At 39.9% G+C, this 16,485-nt stretch overlaps 1 protein-coding gene across 2 annotated transcripts in view; it reads right to left on the reverse strand.

Annotated features, from left to right (window-relative positions):
• Positions 1–1,001: 1,001 nt before the first annotated feature.
• LOC121960715 (RNA-binding Raly-like protein) overlaps positions 1,002–16,485 on the reverse strand; it is a 38,929-nt gene continuing 23,445 nt past the window's right edge. The window contains exons 4-8 of one of the 2 annotated variants that reach the window (XM_042510550.1): positions 16,259–16,431; positions 9,051–9,164; positions 6,679–6,848; positions 4,772–4,810; positions 1,002–2,532 (exon numbers count right to left, since the gene is read on the reverse strand). In XM_042510550.1, coding sequence (XP_042366484.1) covers positions 4,778–4,810; positions 6,679–6,848; positions 9,051–9,164; positions 16,259–16,431 — 490 coding nt within the window. In that variant the 3' untranslated portion in view covers positions 1,002–2,532; positions 4,772–4,777. Of the gene's footprint in view, positions 2,533–4,771; positions 4,811–6,678; positions 6,849–9,050; positions 9,168–16,258; positions 16,432–16,485 lie in introns of both variants that reach the window. The other variant, XM_042510549.1, reaches the window with a different exon arrangement.

Below are 16,485 nucleotides of genomic sequence, written 5' to 3' on the forward strand. Positions count from 1 at the left end.
AATAATTTGGGGGAAACAACTCATTAAACTAATAACAGCACCGAATCACATGATTCAACTGTTACATAAATTTAGGACTTTGATATTCAGTGATTTCAAAACAAGAGGCCTGTCTGCTTTCAAACATTAAATAGACCCTCAAGTGGAGTGAGGGTGTGGCCACACCAGGCGTTCATGCTTGTGAGCACAAATTAAAGCAAAAGAGGATGACAACAGCACAGTGAAGGTACACAAGCAGCAGAGAGGAGAGGTGTTACTTGGCTGCAGTGAGGACAATGATAGAGCTTAATGACAGCAAAGAGCTTGAAGAGAAGCTGCATCATTTATAGCTTTGATGAATGCAGTTGGATCACCAGCCTTACTGCCTCCTGCACTTCATGCTCACACTCCTGTCTGCAGCTAATATACACCAGCTGCTCCAGCTGACGCTCATCAGCAGCCTAATTGTTGCTGCTGACCAATCAGCTAGCACACCTGGTGCTCATTAGCTGTAGTTCCCAGCACCACTTTCTGACAATGAAAAGCTTGAGAAAACAAACATGCCTGTGTCATGGTTTGAAGTAAATTAACTCATTTTGAGTGGGAAAGGGGGGGCAAACATGATGTGACTAATTAACAGTAGAACATGCTGACAGCCAGTCACTGGTGTCAAAATTCACTTTGCTGCAGTTTGTTTATAATCAGGTTAATTAAAATCACTCAGCTGCAACTGCATTTGATTTTTTTTGCATTTTAGCAGCTCCACATGGCAGCAATGACTGTGTTTACATGGACATAAATAACTGTTACGATCAGCTTTTTGGAGTATCCCATACATGTGTTTGAGCATGTAAACACCATATCTTTTTTTGTGAGACCCAAATATGCTACCAGAAGTAACTTTTGAGTAATTTCAAAGTACATAGTCTTCATCTTTCTTTTCCCAAACATAACCACAGTAGCTTTTTGGTAAGTACGTAACTTTACATCTAGTATGTAATGTCATTTTTATGCATGAGGATATGTTAATTTTTCATGTATACCAGGAATATGCAGAGCTGGATTTCTCTGTGCTCGTGTAAACACCATATCCCAAAATGATCATAATCAGGATACGCTTCATAAACAGGTTATTTATGCCCATGTAAACGCATTCAGTGTCACAAATCTCAAATGGTAGAAATCATGCGCATTGTGTCAGTAAACTCTACCAAATAAGTGGACAAATCATCGAACTTCGGCCACTTCAGCTTCTTCTTCATTACTGACCTTCATGGGTGTTTAATTAAAAGAATAATCAGGATATAATTTTGTATTAACTCTCAAACTAATTATGCCAAAGAGGTTATGGTTTTGATTTGGTTAGTCTTTTTTTGTCAGCAGGATTACAGAAAAACCACTGGCACAATTTTCATAAAATTTAGTAAAACGATGACACATGGGCCAAGTAAGAGCCTGTCAAAATTTGGAGCAGATCGAATCACTTTTTTGACATTTGTAAACATTGCAAGAAAGGGCTTTTTGCCTTTGGGGTGCTCTGCGTTCTCCAAGTGCCCTGCTACTTTTGGCTTCTGAAGGTTGTTGTTGCCATTGCAATCTGAATCAAAGATCACTGATTTGGATAACATTGAGGCATCTTAGTATATAATTTAAAAAACTTTGCTTTGCTGTTTTGACTACATAAGAGAGAATCAATGCAGGATGCAGAGGGGGAGATAGTCGAGGAGGAGGAGAAAGGGCGTTGGCTCCTGAACAGCAGCAGTCCATGTTGGGATGCACAGGCTGAACAGGGAGGAGTGCATTGAGACATTGGGGCACTGCTCCCTGGCAGGAGGCCGGTGCCAGTGTTGGCTCTCTACCACAGGAAGCCCTTTCTGCCTCTGAAAGTTGGCAGGAGTTGGAATACGATGGAACAGCCCCACAGGGCATTTGTGTGATAAATGGATAAAGCTGGATAAAGTTATGCTCGCAGCTATTGGCTTATGCATGAGTCAAATCCGAACCAGACGGCACCGATGTTTCATTCATTTTGTGAATATCATAATGCGGTCGCACATTGTTCCGACTGTAACTTTATTCATTTTTTAGCAACAACAGAAATTCATTGGAAAACAGTTGGTGAAATTACATCGCAAACACATTTCAGAAAAGCAGCAACGGTTGATCAACAGTGTCATGTTCCTTTCTTTCAACACAATTCAATATATAAATCTGAATGAAGACTTTTATTTCATTCCCTCTTTGTTTTATTTTTAGGAACAGAATAAGCGCGTGATGCTGTCAGCCTCTTGCAATGAAATATATGTTGCACAGAATATCCATGAGGTGAACTGAGGCCAATGTATTAAAATGGGTCTTGGATACATTTTCTTTAGAGAGCACACCACATTCGGTTTGTGCTGCACAGTTGGGCATCTAAATGTGATTCAGCATCTCTTGAACACAACTTACAGTCCAGAATGAGATTCTTGATCCCTCAGAGATCCTTTTCCATCTCTTGAAGGTGATGATGAATTCTAATACCACCGACCGGGGGGTGTCTGCTGCCTCATCCTACAGTGATAAAGGAGCAGGAGAACTGATGAAAACACATTATAGGGACTGTGTCTCCTCCAACATGGTGGCTATTTATAATGCAGTAAATCTGATGAGGATTAGACTGAGTTTTAAAAGCTTGTCCGTTTTGAATGGCCTCAGAAATATCTTTGGGAAGTGCAGAAATATATTGCTGGTAGCCGGAGCTGCCTGCCTAATCCTTCTGGACATGACTTATTGAGGTTCTTCTCACTGTGAATTTCTATCCTTGGTAGGCCCGCGAGCAAAACATTCATATATTCTCCACGACCTCGAGTGAGATTTTCAGGTTTTTAAATGTATGTGCTGTGAGGAGGTGTTGTGAATTGGCTACTGATAGATTTTCTTCAAAAAGGCAGGCATGTGGAAAGGAAATGGAAAACTGAAGTGTAACATGTGGTTTCTTAAGCGGTGGAGAAAACTCTGAGACTAGACGCCTTTGCAGGATGATGGAGGGAAAAAAAGTGCAGCGTTAGTTGGGAACATTTTCACTATAACGCACATGAAAGTTTCTGCACAGCTTACAGTTCTCTGAGGGTGAAAAGGAATGTATTTATGTAAAAAATGCATCTACAATCCCACTAGAAAGTAAACAAAAATGGGAACTAAACAGCTCAAAAACATAAAAGCCAGCATGCAACCTTAGGAAATAGATAAACAAATGCTAATATAAGATTATGAAGGGATATGGAATGTAATATTTTTACAGGTTATAGATTTGTGCTGTCAGCCATCTAAATCTTCTAGTTGGGTACATGATTTCAGAATTAGAGTAGTTTGACATTTTGGGAAATTCACATATTAGCTTTCTGTCTGAGATTCAATGAGAAGAGATATTTTTAGGTTGTAGTTCCCAATAAAATCCCAGCTTTTAGTTCCCTCATAGAAGCAGAAGGCCGTTGTCTGTATTCATCATTCAAAACAGGAAACCAGAAGACCGCCACGACACTAGTTAGCCAGCCAGCAGATTAGCAACACAATCTAATGTTGCGATAACAAATCATATTTACTGTGCAGCAGTGAACAACAACACAAACCATAAGAAGACGTTTCTGCTTAAGAGCTCAGTGGCAGAAGAAAAGAAACTCATATAGAGAGTTTGTTTGAACTCCATCCTTAACTTTCACACTTTGTTTACATTTTTCACTTCTGTTTCTCCTTTTGTGCACTAAGCTGAACAGCCAATTGGAGTGATTTCATTCACCGATGGGCTCCACGGCCACGCCACCACTGATTCAACTTGCTGAATCGGTGGAAAAAACAGTCGAAGAGAGTCGACAAGGGCAAACTGTGAAAGACACAACGCGGCAACGAGAGCCATCAGTCCAGCGCGGCAATGGTGTGTCACAGCCTGAAGATCCACACAATCCAATAGTTTTTATCCCAGTTAAAGTAAGCGGAGCGATCTTTATGAGCAGCACTTAACAGCTGTGTGATTGGTTGCTTTCGTTCAGGAGCAATAAGGAGCACTAGAAGGAGGCAGAGGAACAGAGATTATCTGTCCCATGCACCAATGTCAGGATGGAGAGAAAGTTTAAGCAAATATGACAAAAAGTTATTCTTTTAAAAGTTACCCGCTGACCCTTTAGAGACGGCAACAGCTTAAAAACCCGAAACATTAAAAATGCATGAATAAGACAACAAAAACTGGACTAAAATGTCGTTGCACTGACTAAAGGCAGATTAAAACTAAGAATCACCAGTGTTTGGATGTCCTCTGCTCACCCAGAAGCAAAACAAGACAGCTTAACTCAGCGTTACATCGACAGTGTGCGACTCGTAAACAAAGCTAAGCACCCCCACTACGAGGAGCCAGCCAGCGCCGAGCGGACTGATGATGTGGCTGCATCATTACCCACACCCTGAGAGGCGAGAGGCAGAAAACTCTTTACCTTAGGCCTCGCCATTCATGCCCCCTACCACACAATTCAATTAGATGAATGTTGTTTATGGGCAGTTCTGGCCCATTGGAATGCCATTATTGCTCCCTCTGTTGAATTCGGCATTAGCTGCCCTTCAGTGGAGCTGGTCTTCTAAATGTCATGGAGCTTATGACTTAGGAGATGATTAACGAATGTTTAGAGATGCCGGAGACACAGTTCAGTGGTTATGGCTTTTAATGAGGACTGGTTATAAGGCCTTTAATGAAGACTTGCTGCAAGAGCCTCCAGGACCTTTAGAACAAACTCACAGCTACTGAAATGGTTTAAAATCTTACCTGATCTCAGTTGTCAATATCCGATACATGGTTCTCTACCTGAAAAAAAAGAAAAGAAGGGACATAATGGATGTGACGTAGTGTTTAAACTGAGCACACAGGTTGTATTTAATCTTTTCTAAAGGTCATTGCTGATATATGCTCAACAAGAGCAGCCATGCCAACCTACGAGAACAGTCTTTGCGGTACATTATCGCAATCTGTGATCAATGTGACCTTCAGGAGACAAATATATCTCCTCCACCATGTCTGTGAAAAATAATGTCTTCCATTAGCGGGGGGCACCGGGCTTTCATCAAGGATAGCATGCCCATGCTCACCTGGTTAATGGCTAATAAATACTGCATAATAGAGAAAGCATGGTCAAAAGCATGGCCACACTGCACAGGCGAACCTGGATGAAAAGCCAGGATAATTACTTTGATCTCGATGCTTGAACCCGAAGAACTGTGTGGTGTGAAATAAAGCAGAATCGCTGTTAGGTTCACGTCTAAAAAAATATGTGAATTAATATTTTAAATGCGGTATAACAAGGAGCACTCTGGGTGTTTTAAAGCCCCAGCATGCAGATAACTGCTATTTCATAGAGTTCAAAGGCCAAACGTTTGAACAAAACACTGTAAAGAAGACATTAATAATATGTTTTATTCCGAATGCTGCGATGGCAACCGGTTTTTGATATTCAAAGCACAAAATAGAAGAAAAACATTTTTTTTTCCCAAGGAAAAGCATTGTGCTATTTCAGACCAGAAGCCTTCATCAAACACCTGTCTGTACCAGTTTAATTCAACATCTATCAGCACATTTTGCCATTGAAAATAAAAAACTGTAAAAGTGTATCAATTGATTGCAGTCTTGGATGAAATACTGATAAATCCTGTGTAATATATGAGTGTGTCCTTCTCTTTGCAGTTTCAAAAAAGACATAACTTGGGTGAATGAAAACTTGTGAATATCAGAGTGAGGGGGATAAAATCAATATATATATATTTGCTTTCTAGTCTACCAGATACAATTTGCTGCAATAAAATGTCTGAAAATGGTTAAAAAAAAATGTGGATCAGGGTTTCCCAAAATCCGATATGATCTCCTCAAATGTTTTGTTTCATCTGCAACCCAAAAAATATTCAGTCACAGAGAAGTAAAGAAACCATAAAATATACACATTTATGAAGAGAATTTGACTTTATTTTTCTTCAAAAATCTTAATCGGTTATCAAATTAACTGACAATTAATCTAAGAGTTGATTACTAATCGATTAATTGTTAACTGTCAGAAAATGTTATAATGCAAGCAGAAATCCCAAAAATTTGCTGGTACAGTTTGTTTTTGCAAAATATTCCTTTTAGAATAATTTTAAGTGGAATATTTTTGAGTTTTAGGCAGCTGTAGACATCACCTTGGGGACTTTTTGATTTCCAGCATTTTAAGGATCAGATAATTAATTATTTATAATATATAATGGTTGGATTTTCTCGACAGATTATCTCCATTTGGCCTTTCGATAACTATCTCTACATCTTCATCAGTGACCTTGCAAAAGGAAACATATTCACACTGTTCTACATCGACCACTTCACAGTCAGACCCACAGCAGGTCTGGTCTTAAACGCTCCTCTTTGTGTCTCGAGCCCTGTGCTTTAATTACAGCCTGTAAGTGTGTGTATGTGTGTGGGCCTGTGAAGAGCCTCGCTTCCACTGTTGGAGCCGGGGTCGACAGGGAGAAACTGTCAGTCCAGGCGCTCTCACCATTCACTCATGTGAAGCCCTGCTCTCTCAGATCTGTGGCCATGAATAATTCTGGAAAATTAACTTTCAGAAGGCGAAGACTGTCTGCCCACTTGAGATCTCCCAAAGTGCCTTGCTCTCTTCCCTCCCTGTCAGGCCTGTCAGCCGTTTCTCTTACCAGATCGTGGCTGCCCTCTTCGTCATAGGCGTCCTCGCCTCCATCGGTCATCTCTCCCGCCTCCACTTCCAGCGCCACTTCGCCGGCCTCCTCCCCGGAGTTTTCCGCCGTCTCTGACACGGACCCCTCGTGCACGGAGTCGCAGTTGTCCTCATACTTTCTCTGAGCCTCTGAGTGAGAGAGAAGGCCACAGAGAATCGTGTGATCACAGTCACAGCTTTCTTTGGTTCACACAGCTGTAGAAAAGTTAACTTGGCTGCTTTTTTCTGTTTTCAAAATCTGTGCAAGTGTAGCCCCCACTAGCAATCCCTAGAGGCTGCGCTGCTCCGCGCGCTCAGCTGGACAGAAGTGGTTTGACCTTAACACACGACCAAGTGACACACACACCCTGTCAACACCACATGCATTCTAATTTATCATCTCACAGAGCAGACACACACTCATTTTAAGTGGTACAGCTGTCTCCACCAGCTGCCAAATTCTTATATTTTGCACAAGCTATAGAAAATCTTTTTTAGCTTTCAACTTTGCATAAGTAAATTCATAGCTGAATGAAGTTTCATGTGCAGCTTTCGCTGTGTAAATTTGTTATCTTGTGTCATTCAGATGAATTTGTATTTATTTGCCCCAAACAGCTAATGCACCAGCCAGAAACTGAAACACCAGTCGTGCCAGTGGTTGGGTTTCCATCCAAATGTAGGGCAAATTTTAACCAAATTTTCAAAAAATCTGCAAAAGGAAATGCTCATTTTTCTGCATTTCCATCAAATGCTGTCATGCAAATATCGGGTGTTGGTTAATAGAGAAAAGCAGTACAAGGTGCTAATTTTACAGTCAGGTGCCGCTGCATAAGAATCTGCACGAGATGATTAAAAGAGTGCCAGTCAAACCTCAAACAAAGGAGAAATATGAATTTATATTCACAGAGAGCACACTGGAAATGAAAATAGAAACTTGGAGGAGTTGTGCTAACAGCACTTTGTGCATAAGCTGGTAAAAGCCTGGCAGAGACGATGAAGAGAGCTCGCAGCGGCTTATGCAGTGACTGTACATCATCAATTATTTGCTGAACCTGTTTCCATTGCACATGTTGCATTTACTTTTTATCGAAACTCAAACTTATAATGCAGATTTATAAAGCTCTGGGATACTTGTGATATATATTTGGAACATTTTGCACGAGTGCGTCTTGTGTGAATTTGTGCCAATCTGCACGGCCACGGGCAAATTCTCATCTTTTCACTGACTTTGTATACAACCACGCCACCCTTAAAAATTTGCTGAACAGTTGCCGAGTCAATAGATTTTAGCCATGAAAGATTAATCACATTATTTGTGTTTTGTAATTTTGAAAAAACAGGGTAAATCTGTTGAAACGCATGTAAAAAGCTGAAATGTATGGCTCTAAGCTATAGTAAACTCATTCTGAACTCAAATAGGCAAATCTGGGTGTCACGCTAATTTTCTAACACTTTGGTACAAAAAACTTGTTATATTACTTCATGCTCTTTAATTTTTAGATAGCACATACTGTTGAGCAATGCATAGTGCACTGAAATCATCAATACTGGTATTTTTGCTTTTTAAGTTCAGATAAACACATCGCATCTATGATACAAAGCTGTTTTCTATCCCGTTTAATTTAAAAATCAGCCGCCTTAACCACTCCTGGCATCTCTGCAGTGGCTACCTGTTGTTTTTCTAATTGATCACAAAATCCTGCTGAGGGACGCAGCCCCGAGTTATATTCACATACAGACGAGAGAGACAAAACATATCCAGTGATAAAGATTTTAGGGCAATATAAAAACCAAATGTGGTTGCATAATTAGATGTAATCACGTTTAACGGCATTCTCAACTGGCCCCTTTAGCAAATTTTGGCCTTTACAGTTTAAATATTTCTGCATGCCTGGTTTAAACCTTGGATTTGTCATTGTTTTTTATCTAGTTATTAAGTTTTTATTCTCACTTGGAGCTGCCTGGAGGACGACCAAGGCTTGGTGTGATTTTTTCTGTGTTCATCTGTCGTGGATTAAAAAAAAGAAAAAAGTCCAGAGTTTGACTAAACCAGTGCAAACACGTCAGGAGAATTACTGTAACACGCACAACACAGTATGAAGTCTAAATGACCTTTACGGTGAGCTGCACTCTGAGATTGTCCTGAGCATCTATAAAGACGTCTCATATAAACTGAGTCAGCGTGGCGTTGACACCTGTCCGCTGTTATGACAGAAAGCTCTCCTGCTCTTATCTCCCACAGTGTCATGAAGACTTATGGCCAGCGTTCGCTCTTAATTTCCCTCCCTCGGTGGTGGACGTCCTTTTCCCTTTCTCTCGCAGCTAGCCCTAATGCGTCTGTCAGTTACTCACCGGACTCGGCTCTCTGCTGCTTCTCGATCTTCTCCAGGCGTCCCAGCAAAGAGTCGATCTTCATCTTGATCTGAGTGAGCTCCCGTTTTATAGTCTGAAGCTGGTCCGTCTTCACTGCTGAGAGACAGGGACGCAGAATTTTAGCAACTTCAAGTTTGTCCCAGTTTCATCCATGCGCTCATTTTAACGATGCTGCTTCATACAGTTTTATCACAGACCGCATGCTGTCAACTCTTAATGCTCTTAGTTTTTGGATATCATGTCATCACTCTGAGTCACACATTCCCTGCGGAGAACATCTCAATCTGGCCAACTGCAAAGTTACTCTGCTGAAAATGTGGACCTGCTGCTTTCAATTTGAAGATTATTGCACAGTTTACGCCCACCATGCTGTGCAGTGCTGCTTGAGTTTTGCTCAATAATGCCAATATCTCAACTAACTGTTATCTTTCAGTTGGCATGAGGTGCTTATATAAAGTGTGGAGTTTGTTTATACTTAAATATAGTATCTGCTTGGCTGAGTGCATATTGTTACTGTTGGGTTAGATAAAAGTCTTTAAAAAGTATCCTAAAGTTATAATCCATGAGGATTTTCCCTTATTTATTTGATTGTGCTTCTGAGCTTCTCTTTTTCATCAAGCTGATATCAACCTAACTGTTCACCATTCATGATACTACAGTCAGACAGGAGCTGTATTAGTTACCGAGTTACTGTTAATGCAAAACGATCATTTCCTACTATTCCCGATAAAAGCATTCACCAGTTACTTTACTGCCCCGGCTATACAGATATTTCCCCTACGTTACGGCCTCTCATTTTATGTCACCAAAATGTATATTTCTGAAAACACCTTCAAAAGTGCAGATTTTTAAAAATCTGGATACTTTGGATCTGTGTGGACATGTAAAACGGAGCGTTTGGAAAACATCTCGTAAATTTGTGCACGCCTATTGTTGCTTTGCGTATCAAGGATTTGCTAGAAACAACGGCAGAGGCGGACTACCTGTTTGTTTGCCTGTTTGTTTACATTTTGCGAGCAGTGCTTGGTATCTTGACTACTTCATACTTAAATTTCGTATTGCTCCGCCCCTTCATGGCCAAACGACACCGTCTTCTGCGTCCAGTCACCTCAGAGTCCACCGTTTAAAGACCACCAGAAACAATGGTGGGATGGGACAGCATGTGGTGGGACATTGTCGAGAGTGGGATTGTTGGCGATGAGAAGTGAGCCACTTCGTAATTATAGCAAAGGGGGTAAATGGTGATGAGATCTCCGGCAGGTGTTAGCCTGTACACTTGCTTTCATTGTGATGAGGACAGACTGCTGAAGAAAGCTAACACCAAACATTTAGAAGTCATTTCTGTGTTCTCGTGTGGACGGAGATATGAAACGAAGGTCATGTGGACAGGATTTTTTAAAAAACAGACTGGGGAAATAATCAACTTTCAAAAATATATATCTGTATCTGTATATTCTCATGGACAGAACAATCGCCCCTAAGTGTTGCTATATCAACAAAAACAGAAAATGAAAAAAATATAAAAGACATTTTCCTTACTTTAATCAGATAGTATTTGTTTAGGCACAATAGGAAAATATGTTTGAGTTTATTATACTCGTCCCAGTAGAAAGTTACTGCTATATAACAATTAATTCTTAGAAGTATCTCTATGTCATTTGTAAGTAATTACAGGGTAATGGAGCCAGTGCTCAAACGTTAATCTAATTCATTGGTAGCATAATCTAATCTAGAGTATTTTATTAACTTCACAGCAGATAAACTTTACATACAAAGAAGTGGAATTATTCTACTGACAAACACAATCAAACATGGACAATATGCTTTACAAATACACAGGAATATTGACTTAAGTTTTAAAATATTTGTCTTTTTTTCCAGCCTGAGAGATTACAGCTGTATTTTCAAGGAGTTTTAAAATAGACACAACTCAGTGCAACTAACTCGAAACAAGTGCCCAAGGACATGGTTCGGTAGTACTGAATTACATAATTCTTTTCAACAAATTATTGAAATATATTGTGGGATCCATAACACAAACCATTACTGATAGACTCAACAAGACTGAAATCCAAACCGCAGATTTAAACGTAAAACATCACGATTCCTGCCCGAAATATTCAAATAATTAAACTGCAGAGGAAAAGCAGCTCATTCACTTTTTGAAATATTCACGTACATACAAAGGTTATTTTGCAGTTTTTGAATAACCAGCATATATTGTATTATGATGCACACCAGACCTTTTGTCTTTTATTCCAGGGTAATTAAAGAAAGACTAAAATCTAATTCTGATGCTTGCACTTGTGTTGAGGACACTAAACTAAATTACTAATTTATTTTAATGTGTTTTGATTGCATTTTTTTTCAATTTCATAAACTCTCTGCAACTCTGCCTGATTACTGCCTCACTAATGTTACCGTATGAGAAACAGGGGGCACAGTTTGCCCTCCCACAGCTTCTGTTTACTGTCTCATGAATAATTGCTTTCCCCTTCCTCCTTCGCTTTGGGTCTTACTCTCAGTGTTCACTCTACAATACATATCTGAGCTTCGGGTAAATGAAGCGTGACCATATCATGGCAAAGTTTGAGTCCTAACCTTCATGTGTCATATGCAAATAACATCTGCTGAAAATAAAAAATAAATGCGTCTGAAGGACGTCGTCATTAATTCAATCTGGCCTGTTTCACGGTTTGCTGAAACGAGGGTGTACTCTTTAGCAGCTTGAACTGAGCAGATTAAAGAATTTAGACCATAAAAGTAATAAGATAATCTTATTCCTTAACCCTCGGCAGCTGAAATGTGTCATCTTTTGAGAGGAAGGGAGGAAAAACAGACACCAGAAGTTGAGGAGAAAACATAAAATTCTCTTTGACACCTATCAGATTCTGTCAGGGCTGGAGAGACGACGGATGAGCGCTCGGTAAACAAACCCACGAGTTCCTGTAAAGCCGCAGCCGGAAAATCAGAGGCAGGATACTCGCACGGAATCACAACATTACGGCGCTGGTATCATGTCTGCGTGAGGCTCTTTAAGTTAGCTTCTTTCATGTATATTTACACCCACACCACATCACAATGCAGATCATCTCTTATGTCTGTGCACTATTATAAATGTATGAGCTAAACCGATGCATAAAACATTAACATGTGCGGATAGAGAAGATGTCAGTGCGTGATAAAAATATCTGACATATTAGCTTGCGGTAAACCAAAAATGACATTTTCATCCCTCACAAGAATTTGTGCTGAAAACCAACAGTGCAAAGGTAAGATCCGATGCATATTGTGCTGCAGGGACACTCAGCTTGTTTTGCTTGGGGGCCACTTTTGCAAAAATGACAGAAGGCCAGGGGCCAGTCACAACAGCCTCATACTTTTTCCAAGGATTTTAGGACACTTGTGGGATTTTAACACATTTCTAGTATTCAAGGACGTTTCCAGGAATTAAGGACGTTCTGCAGATTTTAAACATTTGTAGGATTTTAGAATGTTTCAGGATTGTAGGATGTTTTAGGATTTTAGGACATTTCTAGGATTTTGGAAAATTTCTTGGATTTTAGGACATATGTAGGGTTCTAGGATGTTTTAGGATTATAGGACATTTCTAGGATCTTAGGATGTTTCTAGTATGTAAGGATATTTTAGGATTTTTGGACATTTTAGGATTTTAGGGCATTAGGGGCTCATCTAGGATCCTCCTTTGGCACTTCTTTTGATAAACAATTTTTATTTTGATGCTGTTTTATGCACTCTGACACCTCATGTGTGCTAAACATACAATTAAAATTTCCAATGTTAATCACTTTATTTTTATTGTCAATTAGAAAATGGTTGGGGGTCAGATTATTTCCACAGGCTGAGTATCACTGCTGCATGGTATTACTAACTTTAAAGCAGGATGATAAATATGGAAGAAAAAAAAGTGGTATATAATGCCATACTGAAGGTTATGCAAAGGTATTATGTGTGTGGAAATCACAAGATTGATTCTCATGTTGTTTTGTAAAGCAGCCTTCAACCCTAAAGCTACCCTGAAGCAGAAAATCGACCTTTCTGGACGGGCATAAAGGCGAAAACAGTGGATATACAATGATATCACGATGGAGCAACACACTGAAGTGTCTCTATCTCCCTCTCAGTATCACCTGCTTCCAAAAACCAACATCCACGACTGCACACACACATATACACTCACTTCCCTTATTCCCACATTATCTGAGCTCGCTGTGGGCAGCTTACTGATGATAAGAAAGTGTGGAACAGTTTTTAATTTATCGGCGCCTCCAGGTCTTTTTCCTTTTGTGCTATCAGTCACATAAGCTGCAGATACACAATGTACACATCCTAATCCAACATCAACACAGCATCTTTAAATAGCTCAAGTAAAAGGAAAAAGGAGGGAGAAAATGCCATTGTTATTTAATAAGCATTATAAGATAAGATTCAGGGAATGAGTAATGGATCTAATTTTAGGACGTTGTGATGAACCACTTTTTTTTTTTTTTTATCCTGGGGATAGTGAGGATCTCTTGAATCACTGGTCTGTGAAGATTAAAGCGGACAAAGAGTTTTGGGGCTGCTGATGCTGATGTAATTCAGACTCTGAAGACTTGTTGAAAAGTTACCGGCTTGGACAGATGAACTTTAAACAGTACCTTTGGTATTTTTCAACCTGGACTCTATTTTCTCATGGTTTTGTGTCCATGTGACATTAGGGAACCATATTTTTTAAACTGACCCTGTATTTAGTGAAACAAAACAGGCTGAAATGTAAATGAGGGGGGGATTAGGATTTTGTGCACTTAAAATAACAATCTGAACCTGTCAGTGGTGAAAACAAGCACTTTTAGTGAACGTAAATTGAAGGTGTGCACATGCCCCGAGTGATTACATTGCAGTCCATTTTGTAGGTGCTGAGACTATAGCCCTTAATACTGGAACACTTTCAGAAAGTGTTGTTCCCATTAGTCACTTCGACACAAAAAATAGGGTCTGGGTTGAAAAATACCAAAGTTTCCCTTTAAGAGGATTCTGTGAGCCAGATTTTAAAGACACAATGGAAGGAAATATAAGATTATACACATTTAAATCTATACTCAGTATATTCAACATGACTGTTGTAAGAAATACAACATTTAACATCAATATGTCCCATTTTCAATCCAGCCTGTGACAAATCAGACTTAACAGAACAGAGCACAGATTAAAGACTGAGCCATCAATCAGTGTTTCCTTAGCAGACAAAATGAGTCAAAAGCCAAAAGTCAACTGACAATCAAAACTCACTACATTTACATGCACAAAACATTCTAGTTTTTGCTCTTTCCAAAAAAGGCAGTATTAAATTGGCTAATGAAAATCAATATTTCACGAATAGTCCTGTTTACATGCAGCTGTCATTGAGAAAACCAAAATATGGAAAAGTGGAACAGCTGGAGCCATTTTGCTTCTTTGCATAAAAATAAACTTTTTTCAACGTTTTTTTTTAATCAATGGTGAACTTTTTTGACCATGCAAACACAGCCTCCCTCTTTCATTCCTTTAACTATTTTGCAATATTTGCACTCATCCAGAAACCTGTTGATATCTCAGTCTTTCGCAATGTTTAAAATTAGGTTTGTTTAGAATAAGGGCCAATAAGAAAATTTTCCAACCAGTGATAAACTTGTGATGTCACAATTGTTACTAATTACATCCCACACATTCATTGCTTATGAAAAAAAAACATGTCTACAAAACAAGTCAATGGTCATTTTTGACATTTTTGACAGCAGATAAGTTTAAAATATTGCAGCCACAGTGAGTTGCCATTCCCAATTAGCACTGGGTGTAAATCCCAAATATTGCCCATTAGGAGCTTTTGTTTTTTGCTCTGACACCAGATCTTGTCAGTTTAGGTTTTAAGCGCTTTATTTCTGTCATTCAAGCTGCAATTTCACATTCGGTCACAATGTGGGATGCACAGGCAGAGTAGCACCGTGCGTGTTTTCACTCATTGACTTTATGGGCAAAAGACGGAGCAAGTCAACGTTATTTATGAAACATTTTTATACAAAACAGGCACAGACAGTGGGTGGATGACAGAAAAAGCTTTGTCAATTTCTACCTATGGCAATTCTCCATGCCCATGTGAATTTTGGGATTGATTGTGCAACCCATCGAGGAGAAAATTGGATGCAGACAGACAATTTTCTTCATTTCATATTAGGGTTTTAGTGCACATGTAAACATAGTAACTGTTGACGGTATAATGTATAAAACATGAATCTATCCATCCTTATGATCCTTGCATCTGACGGCTGTTTCTCTTTTTCTCCCTCCAGTGAATTATTACTCGTACAGCCTGAGTGGTTTTAAAACTGCCCGCACAAACCCGCCCTGCAGTCGGGACAACCTTATTTCGCTGTCCAATCTATCTAGGCCAAAGTCAATACAAACGGTGATTTTTCACAGTACTGGCAGGGGCGAATTCCTCTCCCAAACATACAGCGGCACTGCATAGACAGAGGAGAGAATTCATTGACTCTGTCCAAAAAGAGGATGGGAGATGGGTTTCTTTTTTTTTTAACCATCTGCATCTGGGTCCTCCTCACAGACCTCACCAAGCTGCTTGCGCTGATAACACCGGCCTAGACAGGCAACAATGGAATAAACACTGTAGCCAATTACACAGGCTACGGATAGAGACGAACGTTTAGGAAAACACAGCTGACCACAGCTCCACAGAGATGGCCCCAATCTCACATTAATTACATTTAGGACGTTATAAAGCATCACCAGTTAATCAGAGGGAGCGGATGAGATCCAGATGGATCCTGGGTGACAGGAATAACACTGTTTGCTGAATGGGTGCCGCTCGCAAAGCTCGGATTATATTTGTGTTTGCGATTTAGTGTTTTGCTCTACATTGCAGTGTGGCTTGTTCTGAGCTGCTGGAGTGAATTAAATAGCTTTTTATAGTGGCGTGGTGTAAGTAGCACAGCTGAATCATGCCACCGCTCTTCCTGTCAGAGTCGTGGTTTTCAGATTTGCATTAAGCACTTTTCAAAAAAAAAAAAAAGACAGAATGCTATTAGCGTAATTAGGCAGTGTTCTTTTGTAAAATAAAAAATTAAATAAAGCAAAATCTGAGTGGCCGAGTGTAAACACAAGATAAGTAAAAAGCACCTTATTGTACGTACGTTTGAGCCCGGAGGAGGACGTGGGAGGTCTGGAGGATGAAGAGGAGGAAGAGGAGGATGTTTTCATGGGGAAGGTCTTCCCGCGGCGGGAGGAGGGAGTGATCACCCTGGAGCGTTTGAGGGGGATCACGGCTCTCGGTGGGGGGGCCACTCTGCCATGGTAGTCAAAAAGCCTTGAGAAAAGAGAAAAGCTATAATATTACACTTCACTTCTTACCCTTTTTCTA

This window comes from Plectropomus leopardus, chromosome 21 (assembly GCF_008729295.1).
Source record: "Plectropomus leopardus isolate mb chromosome 21, YSFRI_Pleo_2.0, whole genome shotgun sequence".
In the NCBI taxonomy this organism is placed as follows: domain Eukaryota; kingdom Metazoa; phylum Chordata; class Actinopteri; order Perciformes; family Serranidae; genus Plectropomus; species Plectropomus leopardus.